This window comes from Bactrocera tryoni, chromosome 1, assembly GCF_016617805.1.
Source record: "Bactrocera tryoni isolate S06 chromosome 1, CSIRO_BtryS06_freeze2, whole genome shotgun sequence".
In the NCBI taxonomy this organism is placed as follows: Eukaryota; Metazoa; Arthropoda; class Insecta; order Diptera; family Tephritidae; genus Bactrocera; species Bactrocera tryoni.
In genome coordinates, this window is record NC_052499.1 from 68,926,670 (window position 1) to 68,954,008 (window position 27,339).

The window sequence follows — 27,339 nt, forward strand, 5'->3', positions numbered from 1 at the left end:
ATTTTTACGATGAGTTAAATTATTCAACCAAGAAGTTCCATTACATTTTGGGTGCGGAATCAAATTTCTGGTACCGAAACGTACAAAATAGTGGATGCCTTCGGGGATAATTGTTAGTCGCGAGTCGCGACAACGAACCACGTTCAGGACGGCCTTCAACATTAACTACATATATAATAAGAAATTGGTGTTTGAGAATCGACGATTAACAGTCAGTCCTCTTTCTTACTGGCTTCGTTGGAATATCGGAAAGATGAGTGAAAACCATTTTGAAAAAACATTTTTTCGAAAAACAGCGTGGCGTTGACGTCTGTCAAACAATGATTTCCGACTACCAGGATGCCATGAAACGTATTATTACTAGCGATGAGTCTTGGAGCTATGATTACGACCGGAAACAGGCGATAAATCGATCGAATATTGTGGCAAAGGCGAGCCGAAGCCGAAAAAACCACGTCAAAGCAGGTGAAAAATCAAGATTATGTTGGCAGTTTTCTTCGATTATCGAGGTGTGGTATACTCTGAATACCTACCGAACGGAATTATAGGCCGACAACTTTTCGTTTTTGCACCACAATAATGCACCGTCGCGTACTGCACTGATCTTTAGTGATTTTTTCGCAAAATTTTCAACAAATATCATGCCGCAACCACCGTATTCGCCTGATTTAGTTCCCTGTGACTTCTGGCTATTTAGCGAACTCAAACGACCGCTCCGGAGAAACCCTTTTGAATTAATTGAAGTCAATAAACGTGAATCGCTACGCGCTGAAGGCTATTCCGGAAATTGACTTTAACAACTGTTTCGAGGATCGGGAAAAATGTTGGCACAAATTTATGGGGGATTACTTTGAGGGGACGACAAATAGTAGATTTTGAAAAATAAATTAGGAAAGTCAGAAAAGCAAGAGTCAGATCAAAAATTCAACCGAAATAATCAAAACTGTCAGTCGAGTTCATATATCACATTTGTATTACGAGACAGACTGTTATGATAGGTTCACACGAAATATATCGTGTGTTGCATGAGGGACCTTGCAGAAGCTTTCAAAGAGGTTGATTTTACTCAGAAACTCGTTCTAAATACCTATAAATACCTTTTAAATGTGTTATAGTCTAGATAAGTCGGAATTCAAGCTGCTTCAGGATTGCCAAGTCGAAGTCTTTAACTACGAGTTCCGGTGTCATTCATGAGCGGAAAGCTTATAAAGCTATTGATATAGTCAAATCTTTAGCATAACCATATTCGTTGTTAGTTGGAAATTTTGTAGAAGTAAAATTTATCAACTGCAAATTCATTGAACCTCTTTCTCAACAACCGTTTTCTCCAGCTGTATCATTCTATTAATATTTTATAGAATAAAATAAAATAATAATAAAAATTGTTTGAATAGTTTTCACCCCTACTGTATCTACGCTAATCCATTACGTAGAGTGTGTTATTAAAAGAATTGCAGCTGTCGATCGTTCAAATGTTCTCGCACGATAAAATCTGCGCTAACGATAAACACCAAAATCGCCATAACCGTCAATCACAAGCACATAACGGTGTATGAAAATAGGAGTAACCAAGCAGGCAGTTAACAGGTATGTTTTTGGATTAGTAAATCGCGTTATAATTACAAACAATTTCGCGATGATTGTGGCACATTGCTGCCATTATTAGTATATGATTATTGGCAACATTGATTGCGATTATGTTGAATGAATAAACAAAATTACCAACGTTGATTCGAATAAGAATTATTAACAGATAAATTTCCTATTCGTGGTAAACAAGCTGATAACAAATTTGAGCACTCACACACACAGCGTCAGTAGCGGTTACTGTGACAGTAACAGTGACAGTAAGTAGCAAGAGCTCGCCATCATAACAAAAACATTACGGCAACAATGTAAAAAAGTGCAAATGACAGCGAAAGGCAAGGATTGAGAAATGCTTAAAAAATGTGTATGTTAGGGTGAGCCAAAAAGTAATATATCGAATTCGTGGGTTAAAATGTAGCTATACGCAGAAAAAATATATCCCCATAAGGAGATATTTTTATACCTTTACAACATGTTACTACAGAGTATAATAGTTTTGTTCACCTAACGGTTGTACGCATCACCTAAAACTAAGCGAGATAGATATGGGGTTATATATACATATACATATATATACTTGTATATAAAAGATCAAGATGAAGAGACGAGTTTCAATCCGGGGCCCCACCCTCTAATAAGTTTAATATACATGTTTCCTAAACCACTAAAGCTACAACAAAATTCGCCCAGCGCAAATGTTATAAAAACTTGTACTGATGAAAAAATGTACAGAATCGGAATGATAACTGCACTCACTTCCCATATAACGGTATTGTTAAAAACCACTAAAAGCGCAATAAATCAATAACTTGTACGAGATAGTATGAGAAGGCTTTAAACTGGGGTCAAAATTGGACTACGTCACGCCCGCCCACATTTAGGTGAAATCACATATCTCGAGACCCACTTTACCGATTTCCTCCAAATTTAGTCGTTTGATATTCTTACGCTACAGTGTTAAAATGGACGAAATCTGAGGGCAACCACGCCTACCTCCCATATAACACTTTCCAGTATACAAGTCACAAATCAACTAATGTACCTGAAAAAAACTTTACACGAATAGTGCCTTTGAGGTGTGCCATTTTATAACTAAAAGTTGCCCAAATCGAACCAAAACTGTTCAAGCCCTTAGATACCGAATATGTGGACCTCAGGCCCTATAATTGACTTTTTACCGAAAATTTCGGTCAATGTGTGAGATATATAATTGAAGATCAAGGAGATTCCTTTTCTGATAGTAGTATGACTCTAATGGGTAGAATCGGGTCAATACTTCCCTTGGTCCCCGTATACCTAATATAGAGATTTTCGAGCATCCGGGTGACTTTATACCGCAATTTGTGGCTTATATCATATCTTAACAAAGCTAAGAGAACATGTCTTTCAAATAACGGTGCTTATAATGAATAAAATCGGCTGAAAACTCACCGGGTACTGAGGTCAGTTATAAATTTTAAAATGTGTCAGCGAGCATTAAAAGTGATATTTGAAAATAGGTAAAGAATTTTTTTACATGTTCCCATGCAGGGATACTTTTTTGCTGTATCATACATACATATACATACTCATGCCAACTCAAGAATTCGAGGTTTAGTTTTCGGCTCACCCTAATGTACATATATGTTTAATAAGTGACAAGGTGGACACAAATCGAAAACAACACTTGACGTAGCTACTAAATTAGCTTAGGCAAAGGTGTGAAATATATAAGAGAAGATGTGTGTGTGTGTGTGAGTAAAACGCGTGAGAGGCACGTGGCCTTGTGGTTACACCTTTTCGCAATAAAGCATAAATTCTTCATTGAATTCATTTGCATAAAAGCAATTCCAAAGAAAATCTGCTGACCTTTACGATCTTAAGCCCTAATTGTACGACACGTACATACATATTTAAATACAAAATGCTTAAGTGTTTTGAGAACACGTATGCGTCATCACTGATAGCATGATTAGCTTAACCAATTAATCGTTGTAATCATTTACATAAGTCATACGTCGCCCACGATACACAGTGCCAAAACGCCTTCTATATATAATTTCAACGCACACACCGCAAACATTATTGCCAGCATTTAAAAGAGATGAGCAGCAATCAAAATAGAAAGTTGCCTACAGAACTAAGAAATGACCCAAGGGAAACAGTAAAACAAACAAGTCAATCGCAAAAAGTCCAAAAAGCACACACACATGCACACAAATATAAAATATACTTAGATCATTGCGCGCCCAGCTGAAAACTTGCTGGCGTTTATTGAGCCTACGCTTTCGGGTATGCGCCTCCCTACAGCAGCCGCCCTTGTCCATCCCTACAACTGCCGCCCTTCTGCCTTACACATTGCCAAATGTCAAGCAGACGCTGAGGCGTTGGGTGGGCGTCCACACTACAGCAAATCACACTCGTCATATTCGGTAACGCTCGTGGCTGATAGCGTTTTGTGATTGGCTGAAATGCAGAATCCTGTTGCTCGGTCGGACCTTATCGTTGTTAGCCGAGTATAAAATGACAACGCGCAGCACAGCGGTCCCATTCAAATTTTGGCGCTTGCATACTTGAGCAGCACATAGTGACCGCGGTGGCACACAAAGTCAGAAAGAATATTCAAGTTTCAATACACAGTTACGTGAGACAACAAGTGGTGTTAGTCAAGAAAATATATCGACCGACACGTAAGAGTACGCGTAATTGAGCAATAAATAGCGGTAATAAGCGCAAGCAATAAATTATAACAGTTCATTGCAAAAGAAATCAAGTCAAAATCGTATTGAGTTCAAAAAGCACTGTAACCGCAGTAGAGTTTGGCTTAGCTCAGAAATATTAATCAAAAATATCGTGTGGTGATCGCTCATAAAGATTGCGCTGCACGCTTAAAATATTCATTAATTAAAGACTTAAGCAAATCCATACAAAATCGGTAAGTAAAATTTGGAATTTTATATTTTTAAAGTTTTGATATACATACATACATATGTATCAAATCAATCAAATCAGTCTTTTCATATTTTGTTTCAAATTATTTTGAATGGTCATTTTAAATTTTTCCAACTTGTGGTGAGCTTATCAGGAGGAAAATTAATTAATATTGCTTAAATAATCTATTTTTCTGAAATCCAACTTGCAAAAACTGAATATCGCGGGAAAGTACATGTTTTTTCAGATTTTATTATCCTAAATCTTATTTGATATAAGTTCGGTAATGGAGAGTAGGAAAAGCTTATTCAATTTTGGCGACGCCCAAATGTATGCTTCACCTATTTCTGACTCCTATAAATTACATTTAGTCAAATTATTTTTACCTTCAAAATAATGATCTAAAACTCAAAATCTCTACACTCTTAAGTTAATTTAATAACCATATAAAGCCATAACTATGACTTATAATTATTAGTAACTTTTTAGAGATTATTTCTCGTTTTAAGAATTTTCAAGAATAGCAATAAATTAACGCTAGAATGATTTGGTACATTCAAAATTAAAAATATCTCAAGTATTTCAAAAGTAAATTATGAGTGCAATGCTAACAAGTTTTAATTAAAATATATAGGAAACCCCCGCATATTACTTTAACTTGATGAGTATAAAATGTTCAGTTAAACCCAAACTCAGAACTTCTTTACATGTTTGGTATCAAAAGTCCACAAAAATGAGGACATGATCGGCCTAATGATTTACTGCAGTTTTTCAGCAACTTATGTACATACATATAAATACACAAATAATATTGAAGTTTGAATGCGAAAGTAAAAAAAAAAATATTCTAAGACCACCTCTTTTGACCACCATTGCCAGAAGCAATTTGTGTATACCTTGCCAATAGAAATGTTCGACTTTTGAAGCTAACCAATCGGTCACCAAATTTTTGACTCCTACGTATCTGATTTTGTTTTGCAATATTAAAAATGGCTGTCATTACTTTTGACTCAAAGTATCCTCTTCATCTAATATTGCTGGCAGTTCAGCGTCTTCAAACTTTTTTGGTTGTCTTCCAAGTCCTCTGAAGCAATGAAACCATATCTCGCATGTTGCTTCTGATAGAGCATGATCAGCATATGGCTCGACAAGCATTCGATACGACTGTGCAGCACTTTTTTGTACAAAATTTAACATTTTCAACACAATTCAAAAATTTGATGTTGTTTGTTCAATGACTGTAAGATTATTGAATATGTTTGACAGATGTCATGCCAACCAAACAGAAAAAATTAAGACTCGTTTACAACAAATCTTCCCTACCAACACATGTGTAACTTAACGCTCACTTCATACCGATATATGTACTTTATTTTTCTATATATAAAGAGTGATCCATTTCGACGTTCCCTACTTTTTAAAAGAAAAAACACAGAAACTCCAAATTTAATGTGGAATATTTATTATAATTCCGAAGTACATTATTTGGCATTTATTTTTTGAAGATTATCTCTCTCAAATGTTGGTCGCGGCTACTTCTTATATAGTCCATCCCGTGAATTCAATTTTCGATGACTCATTCGAGCATTTCGGTTGCTAACTTGTGAATGACGTGCCTAATGTTTTGCTCTAAGGCCGGAATCGAACTAGGATTGTCCCCACAGGAAAAGGTCTAACGCTGTGATATCACACGATTTTGGTGGCCAATAGACCGGCCAAAAACGTGAAATTATCTGCTCACCGCTAAATCCATTGATTAATGCGATGTGTGGAAGTGGTTCCATCTTGTTGAAACCAAATGTCGCCGAGATCACGAGCTTTAATTTTAGGCATCAAATAGTCGGTTATCATGGCGCAACAACGGTCAATTTCATTCAATTTAAGATCTCGACGCAAAATGCGCCAAGTCGTTGCTGCGAACGGCACCGAATCGACTCTTGACGGTCTTCGTATACACTCTCGGCTACGGCGGCTATATTTTCTTCACTACGTACTGGACGTAGTCTATTCGATCGAATATTATCCAATGCATGATCTGTCAAAAAAAGCGACTGAAAAAAGTACCTCTACTTGGATCAGCCGATACAATATACATATGTAGGAGTTTTAAAAAAATCGTTAAAAAATATTTATAAAACGAATACTACTTGCGTGGCTTTTTATAGCAATTATATAAAAATTTGCACCTGCATTGATGGATTAAATGCATATACTATTCATTCTGAGTAAATTCAAGGCAAACTAACTGGGTCATAGACGCAGAGACACGGCTCCCCAACATATTTATATTTATACACATAGTATATAATTTGTCTTATTTTAAGCCGTTTATTCATAAGTTATATTCATATTTTCATATGAATTTCTATTCACAGGTATAAAGATGCCTTTTTTGATTCCATGTCAACTCAAAATGGGACCCATGAGTGTATAAAATGTACACATAAAACTGTTTATTTCACAACTTGCGCACTTTTTTTGCTTTGCACCTATTGAAATATATAATAAATACACTTAATTGCTCTAAGCGCAAAGCTCTAAATGCTAAAACGGTAAAACGCTAAACGTCATATGCGATTCCGCTCCCTAATGCAACGCAATCTCACTTTTTTCACAAGCACAGGATGTTGGCGTGTAACTTTTTCTTTGTGCGCGGCATGAATGGCTGAGAAATAGCAAAATAGGATATTCAAAGTACACAAATGAATAGAAAGCGTTGACAGAGTAACTGTGTCTAGGACAGGAAGTCAAATGTTGAGCGACGTTCACTTTCTGCTGATTCCATTAGATATTTTTTTTTTTGTGTTTTGGTTGTTTTTTGCGCGATTCATTTTTTTGTTCCGCGTAAGGCTGAATGAGCCTACGGTCATGGAAGCCGAGCACTTAAACTTTGCAGACTGCTCTAATATTAATTTCATAATTAATTGCACTCAAATACACATTCTTATACATCCTTATTTGCATACTACATACAAATATGCTTAGATGCTTGTTAAAATCATTTAAATGAAGCGTATCGTGTAGAACATCGCGTCCAACATATCCGGTGCGTTTGCGCTTATTGTCTTAAGTAGAAATCAAATTGTGGGACTTACACAAAAAGAATTTTTGATAAATTTTGGTAATCGATATTGAAGTCAAGTTGCATCTGTGTACATGTCCTGGGGCATTTGTAAAGAGAAATGAGTAAATAATTTAAATTGAATTATACCATAAACAAATCTACGTGAAGTAGAGCTAATCTCAATATGACGTTCCAATAATTATGAAAGATTTGAAAAACATTAGGAAAATATGTCTATCTTGATTGTCTTTGTGAAAATTTAAGAATTTATAACCCTTAGTAAGTCTTAGTAAGTATTTTAAAGGGTCCCGGTGGTCTAGAACGTTCAAATTAAGGGTGTTTTCTGGATATTTTTTTAAGGTTTAAAAAAAGAGCAATCGATTTACAGTTTATTTGTACACTTATGAGAAGTATAAAAATATTTTTTTGTTAAATAAAAAAAAATTTTAACAATATTAAAAATGGCGTCCAAAAAAAGCTATCTTAAAAAATGACTCCCGGTGCCGTTGTTGATTTTGACTCTTCAGAACATCTGAAACATAAAAACCGAATAAATTACTAATTAGTAGGAGTTCAGCTATCGCAGGAACTACAACTAAAAAAAAAATGAAAATTAAAAATATTTCGCGCTTTTGAAGTTCAGTATATTCTTAAAGGATTATACTTTCGAACTATGAAACAAAAAAAATCGATTTTTTGAAAATTCTAGACCACCGGGACCCCTTAATCACACTTTTTACAGCATAAAAAATCTATCTTAATTTTGATTGACCGGTTTGTAAGGCAGCTATATGCTATATAGATCCGATTTCGATGATTCCGACAATTGAACAGCTTCTTGGCGACAATAGGACACTTGAAAAATTTCAAATCGATATCTCAAAAACTGAGGGACTAATTCTATTAATTATACATTATACACGAAAGGGTATCCCATATTTTTTCGGGTAACCTTGTTCAGGGTATAAAAATTATTGGAAATACCATATCATGAATAGGGAAACGAACATACTTATTTATTATATAATTGGTATGTTTGGTAGTAAAACGTGTACAACTTGTTATTAAACAAGTTGAAGGCCACCAATGAACTGCTAGCCCACCCAATGATCAATCCAACCTGCTGAATGACAGTTAAAGGATACCACTAAGAGATGGTGCACCCGATTTGTCAATCGATGACTGTGAAGATTTCGAATTGCAATTGCCCGTCTGAAGAACAACAAAGCGGTGGGAGCCGATGGACGGACGAGCTATTCAGACACGGCGACAAAGAACTGATAAAGAGCATGCATAAGCTTTTTTGTAGAATATGTTCGGACGAAAGAATGCCCGAAGATTGAAATTTAAGTATGCTCTGCCCAAACCACAAAAATTTAGACCCCACAATCTGCACCAACTACCGTGGGATAAGTCTGCTAAACATCGGATATACGATTCTATCGAGCGTATTGTACGAAATATTAAAGCCCATGATTGGCCCTTTCAGTGTGGCTTTAGGCCTGGATCATGAATCAAAAACTGACAGCACGCTTTGTATGACCTAAACACCCGCGCCGTTAGTTTCTCCGCACTGGACAAAAAAGCTAAGAAAATGGGTCTGGTAGTGAACGAGGGCAAAACGAAATATCTCCTCTCATCGAATAAATAGTCGTCATACTCATGACTCGGCTCGCATGTCACTGATGACAGTCATAATTTCGAAATCGTAGATATTTGCGTCTATCTCGGAACCAGTATTAACACCAACAACAACATCAGCCTCGAAATCCAACGCAGAATAACTCTTGCAAAGAGGTGCTACATTCAACTTAGGCAATTGAGAAGTAAAGTCCTCTCTCGACAAATAAAGACCAAACTCTATAAGTCATTCATCATGCCCGTCGTGTTGCAGAGGCATGGACGATTACAACATCTGATGTTTCGACGTTGCAAGTTTTCGAGAGAAAGATTCTGCGAAAGGTTTATGTCCCTTTGCGCATTGGCTACGCCGAATAACGCATACGATTGAACGATGAACTGTACGAATTATACGACGCATTGACATATGTACAATATTTCAACGAAATAAAAGACAGTGGCTACGCTTGCTAGCTCATTTCGTCCGTATGGCTGAAAACACTACAGCTCTTAAAGTATTCGACGAAGTACCCGCCTTGAGAAGCAAAGGTGGAGGAAGACCTCTACACCGTTGGCTGGCTGACGGGCGGCCCTTGGTATCTCGGAATGGAAAAAGAAGAAACGACTGGCGCGCTGTTATTAACTCGGCTATAACCGCATTAGAGAGATAAGCGAAACTCTCAATCTAGTTCCAGATTGTCTTATAATACATTAAAACATTTTTTGCAAAAGGCACGTGGAGAAAAGGTCAAACAGAATACTTATAATAGAACTAGAAAAAAACCCATTGTTCTGATACTTTATTAACCAAGTTTTACCCACTTTAATTTTCTTTTTGAGTTTGTTTATTTTTGTTTCTGATTTGCTCTCGAAATCCTAATCTTTGCATTTGAAGCTAACGCTTATTCTCGGCCACGCGTATTAAAAAAACTCGCAGATGTGACCGGAGGACATCAGGAGAAGCCTTTAATAAATGATAACCAAATTCGTAATCACTTCAAGCAATTCAAACACTTTAGCATAATTGCATCAAGCGGGCTAAAGTAGCTGCTCTTCTAACTCGCTATTAATTATTCAAAACCTAGTCAATAGAAAGAATCGCAGAGGCTGCGCTTGTAATAGCAGTTGGAAATAGGAAAATGATGTATAAAAATGCCAAAAGGAATATTTATTTAGCGTAATTATTTGCCAAAAGCCACAACAAGAAGCGATTTACAATTATTCTGCCAAACGGTATAAATTTTGTAATGGCATTATTAATAATTTAATATTACATACATATATAAGTGGGGATATAAAATCGTGTAGTACTTGTTTGTAAATACTCGTGTATACGTATGCATGTTCTGCACACTTGTATTGTTGTTTATGCGAAAAATCACCCAGCTAATCATTATTCTCGCACTAATCGCCGATGCCGTGCGATTGGGTCAAATTGTCACAACATTTCGTAGCGCCGTGTTTTTTTTTTTCTAAGCAAAGGCGCTCTGCTCACAGAGTGCCTCTCCTCACCTTGTGCAGCGCTGCAATTGCCTCTGCACGCTTAATCGGATTAGACACTTCGTTCGTTTTGTCGCTTCAATCTATCTATCTGTTTACAACACTCCAGATGCACAATTTTGTTTCTTTTTTGAAATAATTTTTTTGATTTTATTTTTATTTTTGTTGAATGTGATAATAATAATTTTCCCATTCGTTATCGCTGGTGGCGTTCAGGTCGGAATAGTACTATAATTATCAAACTGTTCATATATTACTTATTTAGTTCCTATATTTTGTATAGAACGGTTACACTATTTTATTTTATTTATTTTGAACAAAAACATTTGCATATGTATATACATTTGTACGCAGGTACTGATTTGTTTAGTACAATTTACTTAGTAACAGCGCGGATGGGTGCAAAAACACTTACTCACGGCAGATATGCACTTAATTTTTATGCATATGTCCCGACTTTTGTTTACACTAATTTTCGAGGGTAATTGCTAATTTAGATTTTAAAACTCGAAATTTCCTATTTCTAAATTAATAGCTGTGGAAAATGTGCTATTAAAAATAACGGGTTCTCAATAATAGCGCTATAAACGTTTTTTTAATTAAAACAAACTCGATTTGGAATATCAAAGAAATTTTTTATTCCTGTGAAAGTACATTCGATAACCACCACGGGCACGCTTGCTGAAATCCAGACGCTGAATCCAATTTTTAACGGTTTTCAAGCATAAATCGGCCGATACTGCTGCAATTTCACGTTCGATATACGAACGAAGTTCATCAATCGTCACTGACTTGTTGGCATTGACCATAGACTTGTCATAACTCCACAGGAAATAGTCTAACGGCGTCAAATCGCACTACCGAGGCGGCCATTTCGTGAGAAAACACGTCCACCAAACTTGGTTTTCTATAAAACGATTGTGATATTCGCTGTGTGGTCCGTCCTGTTGGAACCACATATTGTCCAAGCCCATATCATCCAATTCGGGTCAAAAATATTCGGTTATCATAGAGCGGTAGCAATTCCCATACACAGTAACGTGCCGGTCTTGATAATCACGTAAGAAGTACGGTCCATTGACGTCGCCGGCCCATAAACCGAACCAAACCGTAATTTTTTCGGGATGCAATGCTGAGGTACTTGTACGTTTGGAGTGTTGCCTGACCAATAAATTTGCTTATTGTTCGTCAATACAGCCAAAAATGAGCCTCATCGCTGCTTAGCCCAATTCACGAACATCCGACGATTCTGCTGGTCAAGCGGTTTCAGTGCTTTTGTCAATTTGATCTTGTAATTTGCCACTACGACGGCACAAAGATGCCCAACGCTTGAGAACGAAGTGTGAGAGACTGATTTAGGTCTTCCTCTATTTATGCGCTGGCGGCAGTAATATTCGCGACATTACGTGCACTTCTTTGTCTCAATGGCACAGGGACATTTTATACTGTACTGTGGACTAGACGCTCAATTGTTGATCTCACAGGCCGATTCGTCAAATGAAAAAACTTTCCTTAGATGTGCTTGATTCCCGCCGCTTAGTTTGTATGACAGTTATACTCTACAGTGGTCCGATATCGGCGGTTCCGACAAATGAGCGGCAGAGTATGCTAGACACTGTATCTTAAAAATGAATTACTAAAATACGAACACTAAAACTGGAAATAAGTACCTCCAAGGAGAAAAAAATTTTTGTGGTATACGTGACGTATGAGTAATATTTCGTTATGTGTAAATATTTCTAAAAATATACTATTTGTTTTCGGTTGATATCAGTCTATAAATCATAAGAGAAATCAATCTGAAAAATACTTCACACAATGGAACACAAAACAATTTTCAACAAGAAGATAAGCGCCTATATAATATTATCTACTAGCGACCTATAGTACTTCCCGCAGTAGTGGATATAATATATGAATGTGCAAATGTTTATGGACAGGAATATATGTATACATTTATATATCGATTTTTGATAGCTTTGATAGCTCATAAATATATCTATTTAATATCATTGGCCACTTTAGCTAATCCCGAAACGTCATATTAACAACCTGATTTGACAGCATAAACCATTATATTGCCTTGATTGTGCCACTGCAGTGGCGTAAGTGATATTTTATCGCAAGTCATTGTCGTACATATAGTACATATGTATGTATAAGTACGTATTTATGTTAGCGATTATACATAATAATGTGAGTAATTAAATATTCACACATACATATATTTCACATATGGTAAAGGAAAAATCTACCCAAAACTAGTATGAAGAGGTATATAAACAGATGCAGACTTTGCATACCACAAAGTCTATGGCTGCCACCGCACACTTACTAACACTTGCATATGTATATACATATATATTTCTCTCAATATTAATGGTTCACCTAGTTGACAAGCTGTAGAACAGTTGGTTTATCAGTGGCGCAAAAATTGAATAACAAGTCTGCAATGCTTAAAATAGCATGTCAAGTAGTTATTTATGAATTATTCCATATTTATATATGCTTATGTTTATTTTTATAAAGTTATTCACAGCGGATAAGTGTTTTTATGACTCTTTAATATGTCTGACTTGAGAATGGTTAGTAGTGAGTACGAAACTATTTTTTTTTTTTGTCGTAGCAAGATAGGCAGACAGCAAACAAGACAAGAATGTGCCTGGACATTGCCGTGGATAGAAACGTTTTTGTTGTTGTTGTCGTTCATGGCTTTGAGATCAATGTATTTTTAAAGAATCACCACAATTAGCGCTGCCAACACACATATAAATACTATGTATATTGTAGATATGTATAATATACCTTAATCCATCCAAGAGTCATACAGACGGAAGCACAAACAAATGCGGCGTGTGACAATTCGTAACAAGGAGTGCAAATCTCTGAGTTTAAAATGTCGTACTTTGTTATTATTATTTAACAATCAATAATATTATGGTTCACATGCACTCGAGCGAGCTAATATATTTTTTACATACATACTTATATGTTTGTATGTATGAACATATACTTTTATATAAAAAATATTTTATTAATATTTTTTTTTTAAATTGGTTATCTACCAATTAAAGTGTTCACGAATATGTATACATAAACATATAAACATATGTATATATGTGTGTATGTAAGTGCCAGCTATGTATGAAATAAAGTTAAGCAGCCAATAGGAAGCCAGTTAGAGTAGTATATGCCAGCCCATTGGAGGGAATTCTCGCTATACTTGCCACGTTTTTTCGTTGTAATTGCTCTCATTTCAATTATGCACGTTACACACTGTTAGCACACATGTTATGTTGGGCATTCATTTATGAAAAACTTTAAATTTGACAGATTAATGATTCATGTATAGAAAGAATTTTGCATTTGGGAGTTAGGCACATCTTAAACACTAATAAAAGGGTCGGAGAATTTTTTCTATAAGTAGAGAAAAAACCATTCATTTTCTCTCTTACGAGTTTTATACTATAGGAGTTTGAAGCATAAACAATTTGTATTGACCAATATTCGAAATCAACTTTTGTCCTTAATTAATAAGCCAAATACAAACGCGATCTGTTGAAAAGTTTGTTTACAGCAGCTGCTTAAGTCGGTACACTTCAATAGTGTGTTGTTTTTACAATGAATAAATTATAGAACAAAGAGTTTGTCTCCAATTTTGTATTTCTAATCAAATTTCGTGTGCGAAATCGTTGTGAATGTTGGAAAAGGCTTACGGTGATTCAGTTTTATCAAATACAAGCCTAAGAGTGGTAAAAAGCCTTCAAAGACGGTCGAGTTATCGCTGAAGACATGCCTCGTTCTGGCTCACTTTCGACCTCTTCAACTGATGAAAATATGAAAAAAGTGAAAGATGCGGTGCTTGAAATTCGACAGACAAGCTTTAGAGAGATGGCAGCAAGCTTGAAATCTCTGGTGAGTTCGTTCGAATGATTTTGGTATATATGTATTTTGGATATGAAACGCGTTTTTGCTCGACTCGTCCCGATAAAGCTGATTTTTTTTCAATCAAAATTACGATTTTGACCGAATTTAAAGCCAAAAGCCATCGATCAACCAACGTATTCACCAGATTTGGCTCGTATTCACCAGATTTGGCTTTTTCTTGTTCCCCCAACTGAAATTACCGCTCCGTGGTACCCGTTTTCAATCGATTGAAGAGATAAGGAAAACTCGCTGAAAGAGCTGAAAGCCAAAAAGTGCTTACGATAGCTGTTTCGAGGACTGGAAAATGGTTGGCATAAGTGTATTGTATCTGTTATCGCATGTAAAGCTTTCCGTGCTGAAGATGACTGGCGTAGCAAATCTAAGTCGGATTGGACAAGGCAATTTTTTCCACTATACTATGAATTAAATGATATTTTTGAAATCACAAAGTATACGAAATTATATGAAATTCTGAACTGTTCCAACACCTTAAGTCGCCTCTCATTGGCAAATAAAATTAAAAAAGTTCACTTTTTATAAAAAAAATACACTCTATTAGAAATAAAGATACATATTTTTAAATAATTATTAGATTTATAACACAGTTGTCTACTCACTAAACATGTATGTAGTGTACATACAGTGTCCCTCATACCGACGCCACAAATATAACATATATACATATATAGTACATAAAGCACAACATCTATATTTTTCGCTTTAACCTGTGCCATATACACACATACATACATGCACATATATGTATAAATAAGCAATAAAAAAATTTGTAGATTATTCAGGTTAAGCGCCTTCACTTCAATCCATGCTCAGCAATAAATAAGCTGACACTTCGTCGGGAGTTTTTGAAGATGTAAGTCACACAGTTGAACAGTCAAAGCGCTCGATCATAAATTAACGCGTATCGCGAATTTTCAACTTTATACAGCGGTAATGATGATAACAGTGCTAAACTAGTGGTAACTACTGACCAAATAGAACACGAAGTAAAAATTAATAATCGAAAAAAAAATAATAATAATAAATAACAAACTGCTATACCGAAAATATAAAAATAATTTATTATAAAAAAATATGCTTAGAATTTTATTAGTAAAAGCCTAACTGTGATTACTGTGTACCTACTTTACAAAACAACGACTTATTTTCAAACGAAAAATTATAATAAATTATATAATAAATTAATAAAAATAAAAGTAAAATATATATTTTTTATAAACAAATTTATATGTATAAACATATATATTAAGTAACTTAGTAGAGCTTAAGGAATATTCAGATTGTGAATTTTGTTTGACACGAGAAGGTCATCAACTTATATAATCGCACTAAACGTTTCGTAAAATTCTCGGAGGTGAGTGTTTTAAGTAAAACAAGAAAAAGACGTTAACATTGGCTGCACCAAAGCTATAACAGCCTTCACTGGTACATTTCTAATAGCATAAATATGTTTAAAAGTTATCTTCTTGATTTGGTTTGGTCAGTTTATACAGCAGCTGTATGCTATAGTGATCCGAACTGCACGTTCAGAAATTGCAGCGTTGCCTTGAGATGTGCACAATTTCAGAACGATTTCTCAAAAACAGAGGGACTATTTTGCGTATATACAGATGGACTGAGAAACATGGCTAAATCGGCTCAGCTCATCTCAGTGATCGTTTATACATATAGTACATAAATTTTGACAAAAAGGTACCCCGAAGTTGTAATTTAAATTCCCCGGCTAAATGATATTTTAAAAAACTGTATTTCACTATTTTGGTAGGACTGTCCCTAATGCTTATGTCGGTACACCTCAGTAATGCGTAGCGATTTTTAAAATGGATAAAAATATCAAACATAGAATTTGTCTCAAATTTTGTATTCTTAACCAAATATTGTTTGAGGAATCATTGCGAATGTAGGAAAAGGCTTACGCTGACTCAGTTTTATCAAAAACCACGAGCCTACGAGTGATACAAAGCCTTCAAAGATGGTCGAGAGATCGTTGAGGACATGCCTCATTCTGGACGACCTTCGACCTCTTCAACTGATGAAAATATTAAAAAAGTAAAGGATATGGTGTTCATCAGGCATGTGTTGGAGAGATGACAAGAGAGCTTGACACCTTTGTTTCAAAAAAGTACTGTAAAGGTCTCTTTGAATATGCTTTATTGTGCGAATTCCGATCCCACATTCATGGAGAGCATTAACTGCCGATTAGACTTTGATTTATGAGTTTGACATGCAATCGGAATGGAGGGAAAAACCACATTATTATCAAAAAACATTTTAATTATGAAATCCTTGCTTTCTTTAAAAAGTCTTCTTAATAATTAATTTGTATTCAGCGATGATGACTGTATTTCTGCCACCAAAACAAAAAGTTCTTAAAGAAAAAAGTAAATATCCAAAATATGTGCCAAGTATGCGCAAATGATTTAAACATTCTCAACATGCGATACTTATAACCACTGCGAATCTTTTTACGCAAAGAAAGAAACTCACGCCTCGCCTTCTTCCTCTCATAAATTCTGCTTGTACTTTAAACTTTTCTTGCCACACATTAACTTCCGCCAACTCTAATTCAATAACAACCACGCCATGGTCATATCTAACAGTACATATTTTTATACTCGTACATAATTTAACGTCAGCGCAAACAAATACATACATACATAGGTACATAATTCTGCTTAATAACTCTTGTAGAAGCCAGATGTTTTGCCTTCCTGCACATAAAATGCTAATGTGATTACGCTGTGTACTGGCAAGCATCGTTGTATTTGATTGTATGTATATATGTGCTTAATAAAATGTTTTACTCCAATTATAATGCATTGATTGACACATTAAAATCACTTTTGCCACTTATGCCTATTTAACCAATAAACCTTGCAGTTATAATATAGTGCAAATGGAATATCACACATGGACCGACATACACATACATATGTATGTGTGAATATAGCTAATAATCCCTGATAAGAAGACTTGAACATAAATAAGCTTCGTAAACAAAAATAAACGCACGCTCCCCAAGCATGAAATGCAAACGTATGTATGTACGTATATATATATTAGGGTATCCGCTATTTCCCAAGCTGACTTTATTTGCTGGGAACCTATCATAAAAAAGATCATAAATTCCTTTAAAATTATAGCCACTTGAAATTATGCATCAATTGTACTGTATTCATATTGTACACCATGTCGTATGAGCAACATAGAATGCTACACAAGTGCTCAGTATATTTGATGTATAAGTTGAACCCACTTATTGCTACTGTAGCTTTAAAACAACATACCATATGTGTAATACGCTGATAGTACCGTTATATTTTCATTACTCTCTATCTATCCTCTATTACACATCTCTTAAGTCAAGTAACGAGAGAAAATTTTACGAAAAAATATTTTTTCTATTTCATTTACCAAGTATTAAAGTTATATAAGTTTTTCAGTAAAATCTGTGTTAAATGAGACTTCAGTGGACGTTTGCAAAAATCAAATCAACTTTGGCAATAATGGACACCTTAATATATATGTATAGGTATTCGGGTATGATTTGGCAATAAACACAATGTCAGTTGCATATTTACACATACATATATGCCACTTACATATATTCGCACGATTGCATAAACATAGCGCTCGCTGCAGTGGCTATTAGCCAATTAAGTGTTCACTATAATGAAATTAAATAAATTTCAGATATTAAAATTATTAATTAGAGGAATAAGTAAAAGCAAATGTTGTTAATTTTGTTAATTTGTATGGAATGTATATGTTAAATGAAATTATATCACTTATTGCTTGAGATATTCCATTTAAAGTCAACGGAAGTAAAAGGAGGAGTTGACATCAGCTGCACTTAGTATTAAATGACTGATATATGAGGCATTCAAATATATATTTGATATATTTGGTATTCTATTCATCTAGCTGGCGATATATACCTTACAAACTTGGTACATACAAAAATGTATCTAGAAATTATAAATAAACCACCAGATGTAACACACTTATGCCAACACTTTTCATAAGCACTTTTTGAGATGGTCTTTAGCTCCTTCATAGATTTTGTTTTATGTCTTCTATCGACTAAAAACTATCCACTGAGCAGCAATTTCAGTTTAGGGGACAAGAAAAAATTATATGGGGCCAAATCTGCTGAATAAAAATTTACTTTAAATTTGCTCGATACGATGGTGTATTATCGTCGCGTAAAATCCATAAATTCTTTTTTCACAATTCCGCCCATTTTCGACGGATATTCTAACGCAATCACCTCAATACGGCCAAATAGAAGTCCTTAGTGACCGTCTGTCACGGCGGAACAAATTCATGATGCATCAAATCACGAATATCGAAAAAAACAACGAACATCCCCTTGACTTTTTAGAAACTTTGGCATGTTTTTTTTTGGTTTCAGTTCGTTTTTGGGTTCGTTTGTTGACTTGTTTGCATGTCAAACTCATAAACTCGTATGGGATCAGAATTCACACGATCAAAAATATCCAAAGGGACCTGCTTATGGCACTCTTTTTGAAAAAAAATCAGCTTTATGGGGACTAGTAGAGCAATAACGCGTTTCATACCCAAAATATTCACCAAAATCATACGAACGGACTCAAGGAAATGTCGAACTCTTTTGCTATCTCTCTAACGCTTAATCTCCGCATTAGCATTTAAATTATCTCTCGTATATTAAACTAAACGATAACACACCTGTACTCCAATTCTTGAACTGATCCCTATGGGCGTTTATTACATTATCAACAATTCGAAATTTTCGGAACATGCTTATGGTATAATTACCAAGGCCGACAGGCATGCACGTAAATAACCCTTCAACTATTATTTTAAGGAATTGGATTAAACATTTCACTTCGTGATAGGAAAAACTTTGCAAAAAAGCATGCGAACAAATACTACACCACAAGCCAGAATGTAACTAAAATTGCGTTTAACTAAAGAAAATTGCAAAATTCTCCTTTTAATCTTTAACCTTTTAATGGGTTATTGGACTAATATGACCGAAGCATTTGCCTTTTATTCCTTGAATTTTAATTAAACCAAAGTCGGATAGGTTCATAAATATATTTAGGCAATATTACTGTTATTTGAGAGTGATGAGAAAATTACTTCAGATAATAATCAATATTAAAGAAAGGTACCTATAACAACAACAAAGGCATTTAACAAAATTGTTCATATTGACAATGTTCCATCATTCCACTCACGTCTTGGAGCTTAAGAAGTTTATGCAAACTTTGTTGTGCTATGCCATTTTTGATTGCTTCGATTAACCTTTTGGCATCGGCTATTATAGTGTGTACATATATGTATCGATATATGTAACTGTTCTATTATTTAATCTCAAGACACAAATAAAGGTTGAAGCCACTGTTTGTTGGCAAAGCTGAATTTGTTGAAATTCATTTGTTTTTATTTATTTTATTTTTTTTTTTTTGACTGAGCTTCTCCTTTCATGCTTGATGGTCGATTTAATGACCTGCGACAAATGATGGGGTCTAAATGTTTTATTTGGAATTGCTAATAGGTTTTAAGTGCAATTTTTATAATTTTTCTGCTTGTAGCAATTCGTATGTTTGATGACGCATTTCCGCATTTCCGCATTTCATTAGATAATTAAAGTAGAATTTGATTGAGAGCAAACGTGTTTGCTATTGGAGATTTGTTAAAGGGCGCAACTAGAAAGATATTTAAAAAATTAGACTTTTGCATATTTGTTTGGATTATACCTTTAAAAATATATACTAAAACTTTAAATCGATGTCTTAAATAGCTTTTGTGTAACTCAAACCTTCTATCGTGTAGTCGCGCTGTCCAATCAGCTCGAACAGTTTATCTTTAAACGCTATTTTTCAAAATTTCATTTTTCAGATTTGCTTTAATGATTAGTCGGTGACAAATTATTGGACCACTAACAGTGTTCGGTATATAATTATAAACACAATGACTCCTTAATTTTTTGATCCGATCAATAATACAATTTTTTTAAGCCGCCATCTGTCAATTTTGGTTTTTTCGACCGCAGGTCATTGTACGAGCCAAACTTTCTGGTAGAAAATACTTTTTAGGCTTCAGCTTTTTTTTCATACTCCATCCATCCATATCGGTATGGATTTTTGGCAATTTAATTTTTAGTTAAAAATAGCATGAAGTGAGGTCAAATCCTCGAATCATTTACTAACAAATGTAGCTACTAAAGTAAGCAGCACGAATGTGAGAAAATAATTGTAATTAGTCTAATTATACTTAAAATATTATTATATTTTTAAATTATAACTAATTTAATTTAACTTTCTTTTTTTTTTCTTTTAGTGACGATGACTTCTTCAGTATCCTTCCTGTTGTTGATGATCTGTGCGATCGTGCTGGCGGCACAGCAAGGCCAAGCAAAGAGTAAGTCATAAAACTCGTAATTTAATGAGTTTATATGTATGTCAAAATATTATAACTATAAGAATAAGTGTCTTACACAACGGTTTCTCATAAACCCTTTAACATACACACCAGCGCCTTTAAATGTACAGCTTAAACAGTTCGGCTGTGGTTTACATTAATTTGACACCTTCGCCGCCGCCTCAAATAAGCACTATGTATTGTGTGCACAAATAAATAAAGTTTAATTCGTGTTTTGCAGACACTTAAATGAGAGCATTGTAACACAATTAGCCAAATTAATAGATAAAGCTACAGGTTGAAAGTCGAAATTTATACACTTTCTGCCAGCCGTCCACCTTGAGACGGCGTTCATTGCCTGCAAGATGGCAAATTCTGCGATAATCGAGCAGCAGCATTGTTTATACTTACTTCTTCACATTGTGTTTGTGAATGCGAAAAGTGAGGGAGGGAAGAGTTGAAGCAATGCAACAACACAGGCGAGCAGGTGAACACGAGCTGTTCCTGCTGGAAGTGAATGTTGACTGTTTCTATGTATTTAAATACGTTGGAGTATAAGTGCAGTGATTTGGCAGCAAAACAAAACTATTAAATACAAACATAATATGTACATACATATACACAAGTGTACAATTGAAAACATATAGACAGTAAAATATTACAGGAAATTGTATATAGCACGCATACATTCATATTTATACTTGTATAATGCAAGTGAAGCAACATTTTTGAAGTGAGCAAAACAAATTTCTTATCTTCGGAAATTCATTCGACACTTTAAAGAGCTCGAATAAGAAGCAGAAGAGTTCGAAGCGCTTGAATTGCGTGCCTAGGAACAGCGGTGCGCGTGTGCATATACTAAATAAGTTTATATGAGGATGGTAGGAACAGAGCAGAAGGATGATAGGTGCAGTGATCAGCTGTTAATTAGGAACATACTTTCACCAAATTTGCAACTAAGTTCTTTGAAGTTTAGTTTTTCTCAAGAGACTAATTATTGAATCTAATTTGGCTCAGGGGATCGCAGTGGCAAGGAACATCTGTGTCTTAAAAATCTGTAAAAATGGCGTTTGGCCTCGCCCCTTAATAAATTTAATGTATTTATCTTTCTAACCAATAAAGTTATATGACTCAAATTAACCCAAACAAATTTTTTAACCCTTATAACGATATCATCAGGATAACCCTCGGTACTAAAGCTACTAAAATTGCAATAAATTAGTAACTTAATGCATCAAAGACATTAAATTTTACAATAGGGATGGTATAAGAAGGCTTTATAGGAGCCTTATACCGCCCACATTTCGGTGAAAACCCATATCTCGGGACCTACTCGACCGATATCAACCAAATGCGGCACATGACGTTCTTCTGACATTTATATGTTACAGTGCAAAAATGGACTTCAAATTCGCGTACTAACACAATTTGAAATTCCATCTGATTGTTATCACATTTCAGTATACAAAAAAAGAACCAATAAATTTGCTTAAAAAATGCCTTTGAAGTCATCTTATGACCAAAACCGTTCTAACTCTTTGGTACTGAATATGCGGACCCCAGTAGCTATAGTTGACTTTTGTCAAAAAATTCGATATAACAGCTTGGAGCCTGATCCTCTGATTGACGTTTTGCTCCAGAAGGAATTTCCCCTGATAAGATTCTTCCACATTGCAAGAGTATAAAATGTTCGGTTATACCCGGAGTAAGCCTTTTAGGGTTGTCCTCCTCCATCCACCTTTCATTGCCAGTCACAATCTGCCGGAAAAACGACTTCGTTTTTAGCGTTCAAATAGCATTTCCAACATTTGAAATCGTACTTCAACGTCTCTTGCTTTCAATTAATATTGCTCTCAATTTCCTTGCTTTAGAATGTATCCAGCCGCTTTGTGAAATGGCTGCTTTAGTGACTGCCAAATGCTAGCTCTTTTTCATTTGGCAACAAACTTCTTGGAGTAGTACTTCCAGTTTATCACCTTCAAACTGTTTTGGCCGCCCAAACCTTTCTTCCTCTTCGAAGCCAATAGAGTTCCAAGCCAAAATAATCACCATTAAATCGTGGAAATCATCTTCCACCAATATATTCAAGTAATAAAGCAGAACTCTCCGCAAAAACACTTTTTCAGGTGCAAAGTTATAGATTCTTGGGTAAAAAAAAAAATTATTTTTGCTTCAAATGAATGTCATATAACCAAAAAGGCGCACAAAAACATTAGCTTTCGAACAGATGTTCGGAATATTGAAAGAATGGCATATTAAATAATAAAAAAAAGAAATAAATAGAATAATAAATAAAATAAAAAAAATAACTTAAATAAATTTAATTTAAGTAATTATTCAAGAAAAAATAAAATTTCAGTTCTCGTAATAAATAGCTCTATTATAATGTCGACCACTGTTTATCAAACCCTAGCTTTAAAGTTGCGACTTCCAGTAAAATACAGTTGAATACACATTTCTACATGCAACAACAATTGGTGTAAAGGAAATTGTTGACACCTGCAAATAGCAGCGTTGCACCGCGACATTATATAAAACTCACAACAGCACATCGCATTGTTTATCGCATGAAAAATGTCGATATCCGTTTTATGTCGGAACGGAAAAGTTATGTTTATATGCTATATGTGAAGACGAAACCAACACATTGCCATATTTGAGCTCACCCGCCAACTTTAAGCACCCTTTTAGTACAAATGCAGTCACTTCAATATTGTTTGAAATTTTCAATTTTGCGCTTTATGCCTCCAAACAAGTTCAACGAACCAGCAAAAGTCGAAATTTGTATTTTCTTATACATTTTTAGCTTTCAAATATTATGTTCAATTGACTTGGTCTCACTAATGCTTTGCCTCTGCTAATCATTGCACACACATACATATGTACATATGCATGTAATTGGCTTGTGAAGATTTCAATTAAACTTATTATGTAAATTGTTTGTTTTAAAAATATAAATATAAACTGTATGCAAGAAAATATTTATTTTCGGTCTATTTATTATGGCCTTTGGGCAGCGCGGCCTGCTGTGAGATAAGCTCAAGCAATTTTTTTATTTATATTTGAACACTCAGAGTACGAGTGAATGTACACAACTACTGGTGCATATATATACAACATATATATATATATATATGTATATATGTATACATATGAATATGTATTATAAATCAAAATTAAGTGATCGCAACATTAGCGTCACCCTCACCTCAATTGCATACGTAGTATATTTGTTCATATGTATGCATGTTCCATATGCGGCAAAATATTATGATAACAGTTTTAAGAATATGAAAAAACAGTGCACACATATGCTTATTCACATTTAAAGCATACTTATAGAAATTCCTTGGAAACCCCCCACAAAGGGACGGTTGGAAACAAAGTTTCTTTACACAAATTTACAAACGCATAATACGTATGTATATGTGTATGAAATAAATCAAAGACAAATAGCTGCTTGATTTCGATTATTACATGCCACAACTAATTCCAATTTTGTCAAATATGCTTGACTCTAAGCAGTGCCCTTTTATGTATATCCCTTTGGGAGTACTTCGTGCAATATCGTGATTGTTGAGGTAAATTAGCATTTTGATCTTCAAAAATTGCAAGATAGAGATAAGTACATAAAAAATAGACATACATAAATATATGTGTACATACACGTATGTAAAAATATATAATATATATATAAGAACCATAAGACATGTTCAAAGGGATGCTCTTTTGCTGCTAACAGGTATTCTGAGTATAAAATTATTATGATTTGCGTTCTCATGTAGCATTTAGACCATGAAGAAAGGGACCACACGCAAGCTCACTTTACTGGCTTTTCTTGTTATAGCCTCAACAATGTGTATTAAGTTTGCCCCGGTGTTCTTACACCCAAGAGGTAACAACAAAGACACTTAGAAGTATGTGTATATTACAGTTTTTATACTCTTGCAACATGTTGCCACGGAGCATAATAGTTTTGTTCACCTAACGGTTGTTTGTATCACCTAAAAATAATCTAGGGTAATATCTATCTATAAATGACCAGGATGATGAGACGCGTTGAAATCCGAGTGACTGTCTGTCCGTACGTCTGTCTGTGCAAGCAATAACTTAAGTAAAAATTGCGATATCGTAAGGAAACTGGGTACACATAGTCCTTGGCAAAGAAGTAAGGACGACATCGTAGATAGGCATAATCAGACTACTGCCACGCCCACAAAATGAAATTAAAAGAAAACATATGAAGTGTCATAATTAAGCAGTAATCATAATTCTGGAATTTTGCACTGGAGATCACAGTATCAAGAGACACACATGGGCTAAAACTCTCGAAAAACTGGGTATGGCCACGTACATGTACATATCTTCTAAACCACTCAGGTTCAAATATTTAAATTTGCTCAGAACGAATTCCCTAGGTTCCCCATCCGACAATGTAAAAATGAATGTAATAGGGTGTTAAGGCCCTCCACTCTACATATAAAGGCTTCATTAAAAACTACTAAGAGAGCGGCAAATCAATAAATAAATCGGCCATAGACAATAAATTTTACACCTAGGTTGGCAAAAGAGGACCGAATTGGACAATAGGCGTGGCACCACCGATATTTCGGTGAAAACTTATATTTCAGGACTACAACCACGCCTACTTCCCACTTAGCACAATTTTAAACTGCATCTGATTCTTTTAACTTTCCAGTATGCAAATCAAGCACAAGCATTTCACTAGCTCCCATATAACAAATAGAAAGAACCACCACATATAACCACATAGATCGATAAAAATCGGGTGAAAACTTGCCCTGGACCTCATATAACTTACCAGCCTTTGCACCTAAAGATTTGGTTAAATTAGAGGCATACGCCGCGACCTTTTGTCTTTGCCTTCCTACCTCCTCACACCACTTCATTAAGACTTTTCTATTGCTTTTTAAACTTTAAAACAACGTGCAATAACTAAAAATGGCAATTTAACCCGAAAGCTGTCCAGAAATAATTGCTCACACGCCTAACATAAATGATTTATACACATACACATATAAATACATACATGCGTCTAAGTTTGTAGGCCAAACTCTATATGAATTAATTACAAATATACAATTCTCTATTGCCTTACAGAGGGCTGCAACGCATATGGACAAGCTTGTTACGGTGGACACGGAAAACGTTCGCTGGGCTCCTTAACGGATGAAATGCTGGCAAATAGTGCATACAGAAACGAAAGAGACGAATTGCATCCCAACGAATTGCTGCAAGCAATGCCTAATGAAGCGACAGGACTATTACCGGAGAGAGAAATTGACACATACCCCAGATATCGACTCATCAAGTTTATGAGGTCATTGGTGAGTTTGGCAAATGATTGACATTGCTGCTTACATATTTCGATACTACACAAGCAAATACTAAGACACTTTTTCACTTTCACCATATTTAGCTGGGTGGACATCTGAAGCGACCTGTTGAGCGAGCCAATGAAATCGACTACCCCATCTCAGCCGAGGCGTTTAGCCGGGACAACAGCAACAACTTCAATTAAGATGTGAGACACCACGCAACAACACCGACAAACCATCCAGACTTTTAACTTCATCAACATCAGTTGCGAACGGGCAAAGTAGACGGATCTTCAAGTGTGCAGAAAAACTGAAATTCCAATATTGCTGTATAAAATTACAAAAAACAAAAAAAAACAAATGCATTTGGCTTATGTATAAGAGCATGAAATCCATATTTTCCTTAAATATTTGTATATACATATTTTGGTAGATTATCTAGTGAAAATTGAAACACACACACATACACGCATAAAATTGTATAACCACTCCGCTTCAACACAGATAATATGTACATACAATAAATATATAAGCAGAAATTAGTAAATATGGGAAAAAATCAATGAATTCATTATACTACTTATTTTCGCATTATGGCAGAATCTGACTGAAATTTTAAGGGCTGGAAAATTTCAGTTGATTGCATAACACACACACACAAAGGCAAACACACATACACACATTTATATATGAGAAACGCACACAACTGCATTGTACATTAGTTGCTATGGAGAGAATTCAAATGCTTTCTTTAACTATTCCGAAGTGAAATCACATTATGTATGTAACTAAGGAAATTAGACTATACTTTAGAATAGTGGATCTAAACACTTAGCCAAACTCTATGTTCCAAAACAAAGATAATGAAAAGCAAAGACTATAGGATACCTTTATTTACCAAAAATGAGTATGTATGTAAATGTTAATAAATTATTATAAAGCTTAAATTGAGTGTCCAAGCTT

The 27,339-nt window shown here is 34.9% G+C and overlaps 1 protein-coding gene across 4 annotated transcripts; it reads left to right on the forward strand.

The window, feature by feature from the left end:
- The first annotated feature begins 4,127 nt into the window (after positions 1 to 4,127).
- LOC120782692 (neuropeptide CCHamide-2) lies at positions 4,128 to 27,323 on the forward strand. 4 transcript variants are annotated; one of them, XM_040115087.1, is made up of 4 exons: positions 4,128 to 4,501; positions 20,957 to 21,037; positions 26,159 to 26,385; positions 26,478 to 27,323. In XM_040115087.1, exons 2-4 carry the CDS (start codon positions 20,962 to 20,964, stop codon positions 26,577 to 26,579), a joined length of 405 nt encoding a protein of 134 aa, XP_039971021.1. In that variant the 5' UTR covers positions 4,128 to 4,501; positions 20,957 to 20,961; the 3' UTR covers positions 26,580 to 27,323. The 4 variants fall into 4 exon arrangements, with proteins under 4 accessions (XP_039971021.1, XP_039971022.1, XP_039971025.1 ...); XM_040115088.1 differs by lacking the exon at positions 4,128 to 4,501 and adding an exon at positions 15,486 to 15,585; XM_040115091.1 differs by lacking the exon at positions 4,128 to 4,501 and adding an exon at positions 15,504 to 15,556.
- Positions 27,324 to 27,339: the final 16 nt, after the last annotated feature.

Excerpts from the sequence above, each read along its gene's own strand:
- LOC120782692 (XM_040115087.1), top strand. The coding sequence starts at position 20,962 with ATGACTTCTTCAGTATCCTTCCTGTTGTTGATGATCTGTGCGATCGTG. Across the intron at positions 21,038-26,158 it reads ACAGCAAGGCCAAGCAAAGA|AGGGCTGCAACGCATATGGA; the intron begins GTAAGTCATAAA and ends ATTGCCTTACAG. Across the intron at positions 26,386-26,477 it reads TCAAGTTTATGAGGTCATTG|CTGGGTGGACATCTGAAGCG; the intron begins GTGAGTTTGGCA and ends CACCATATTTAG.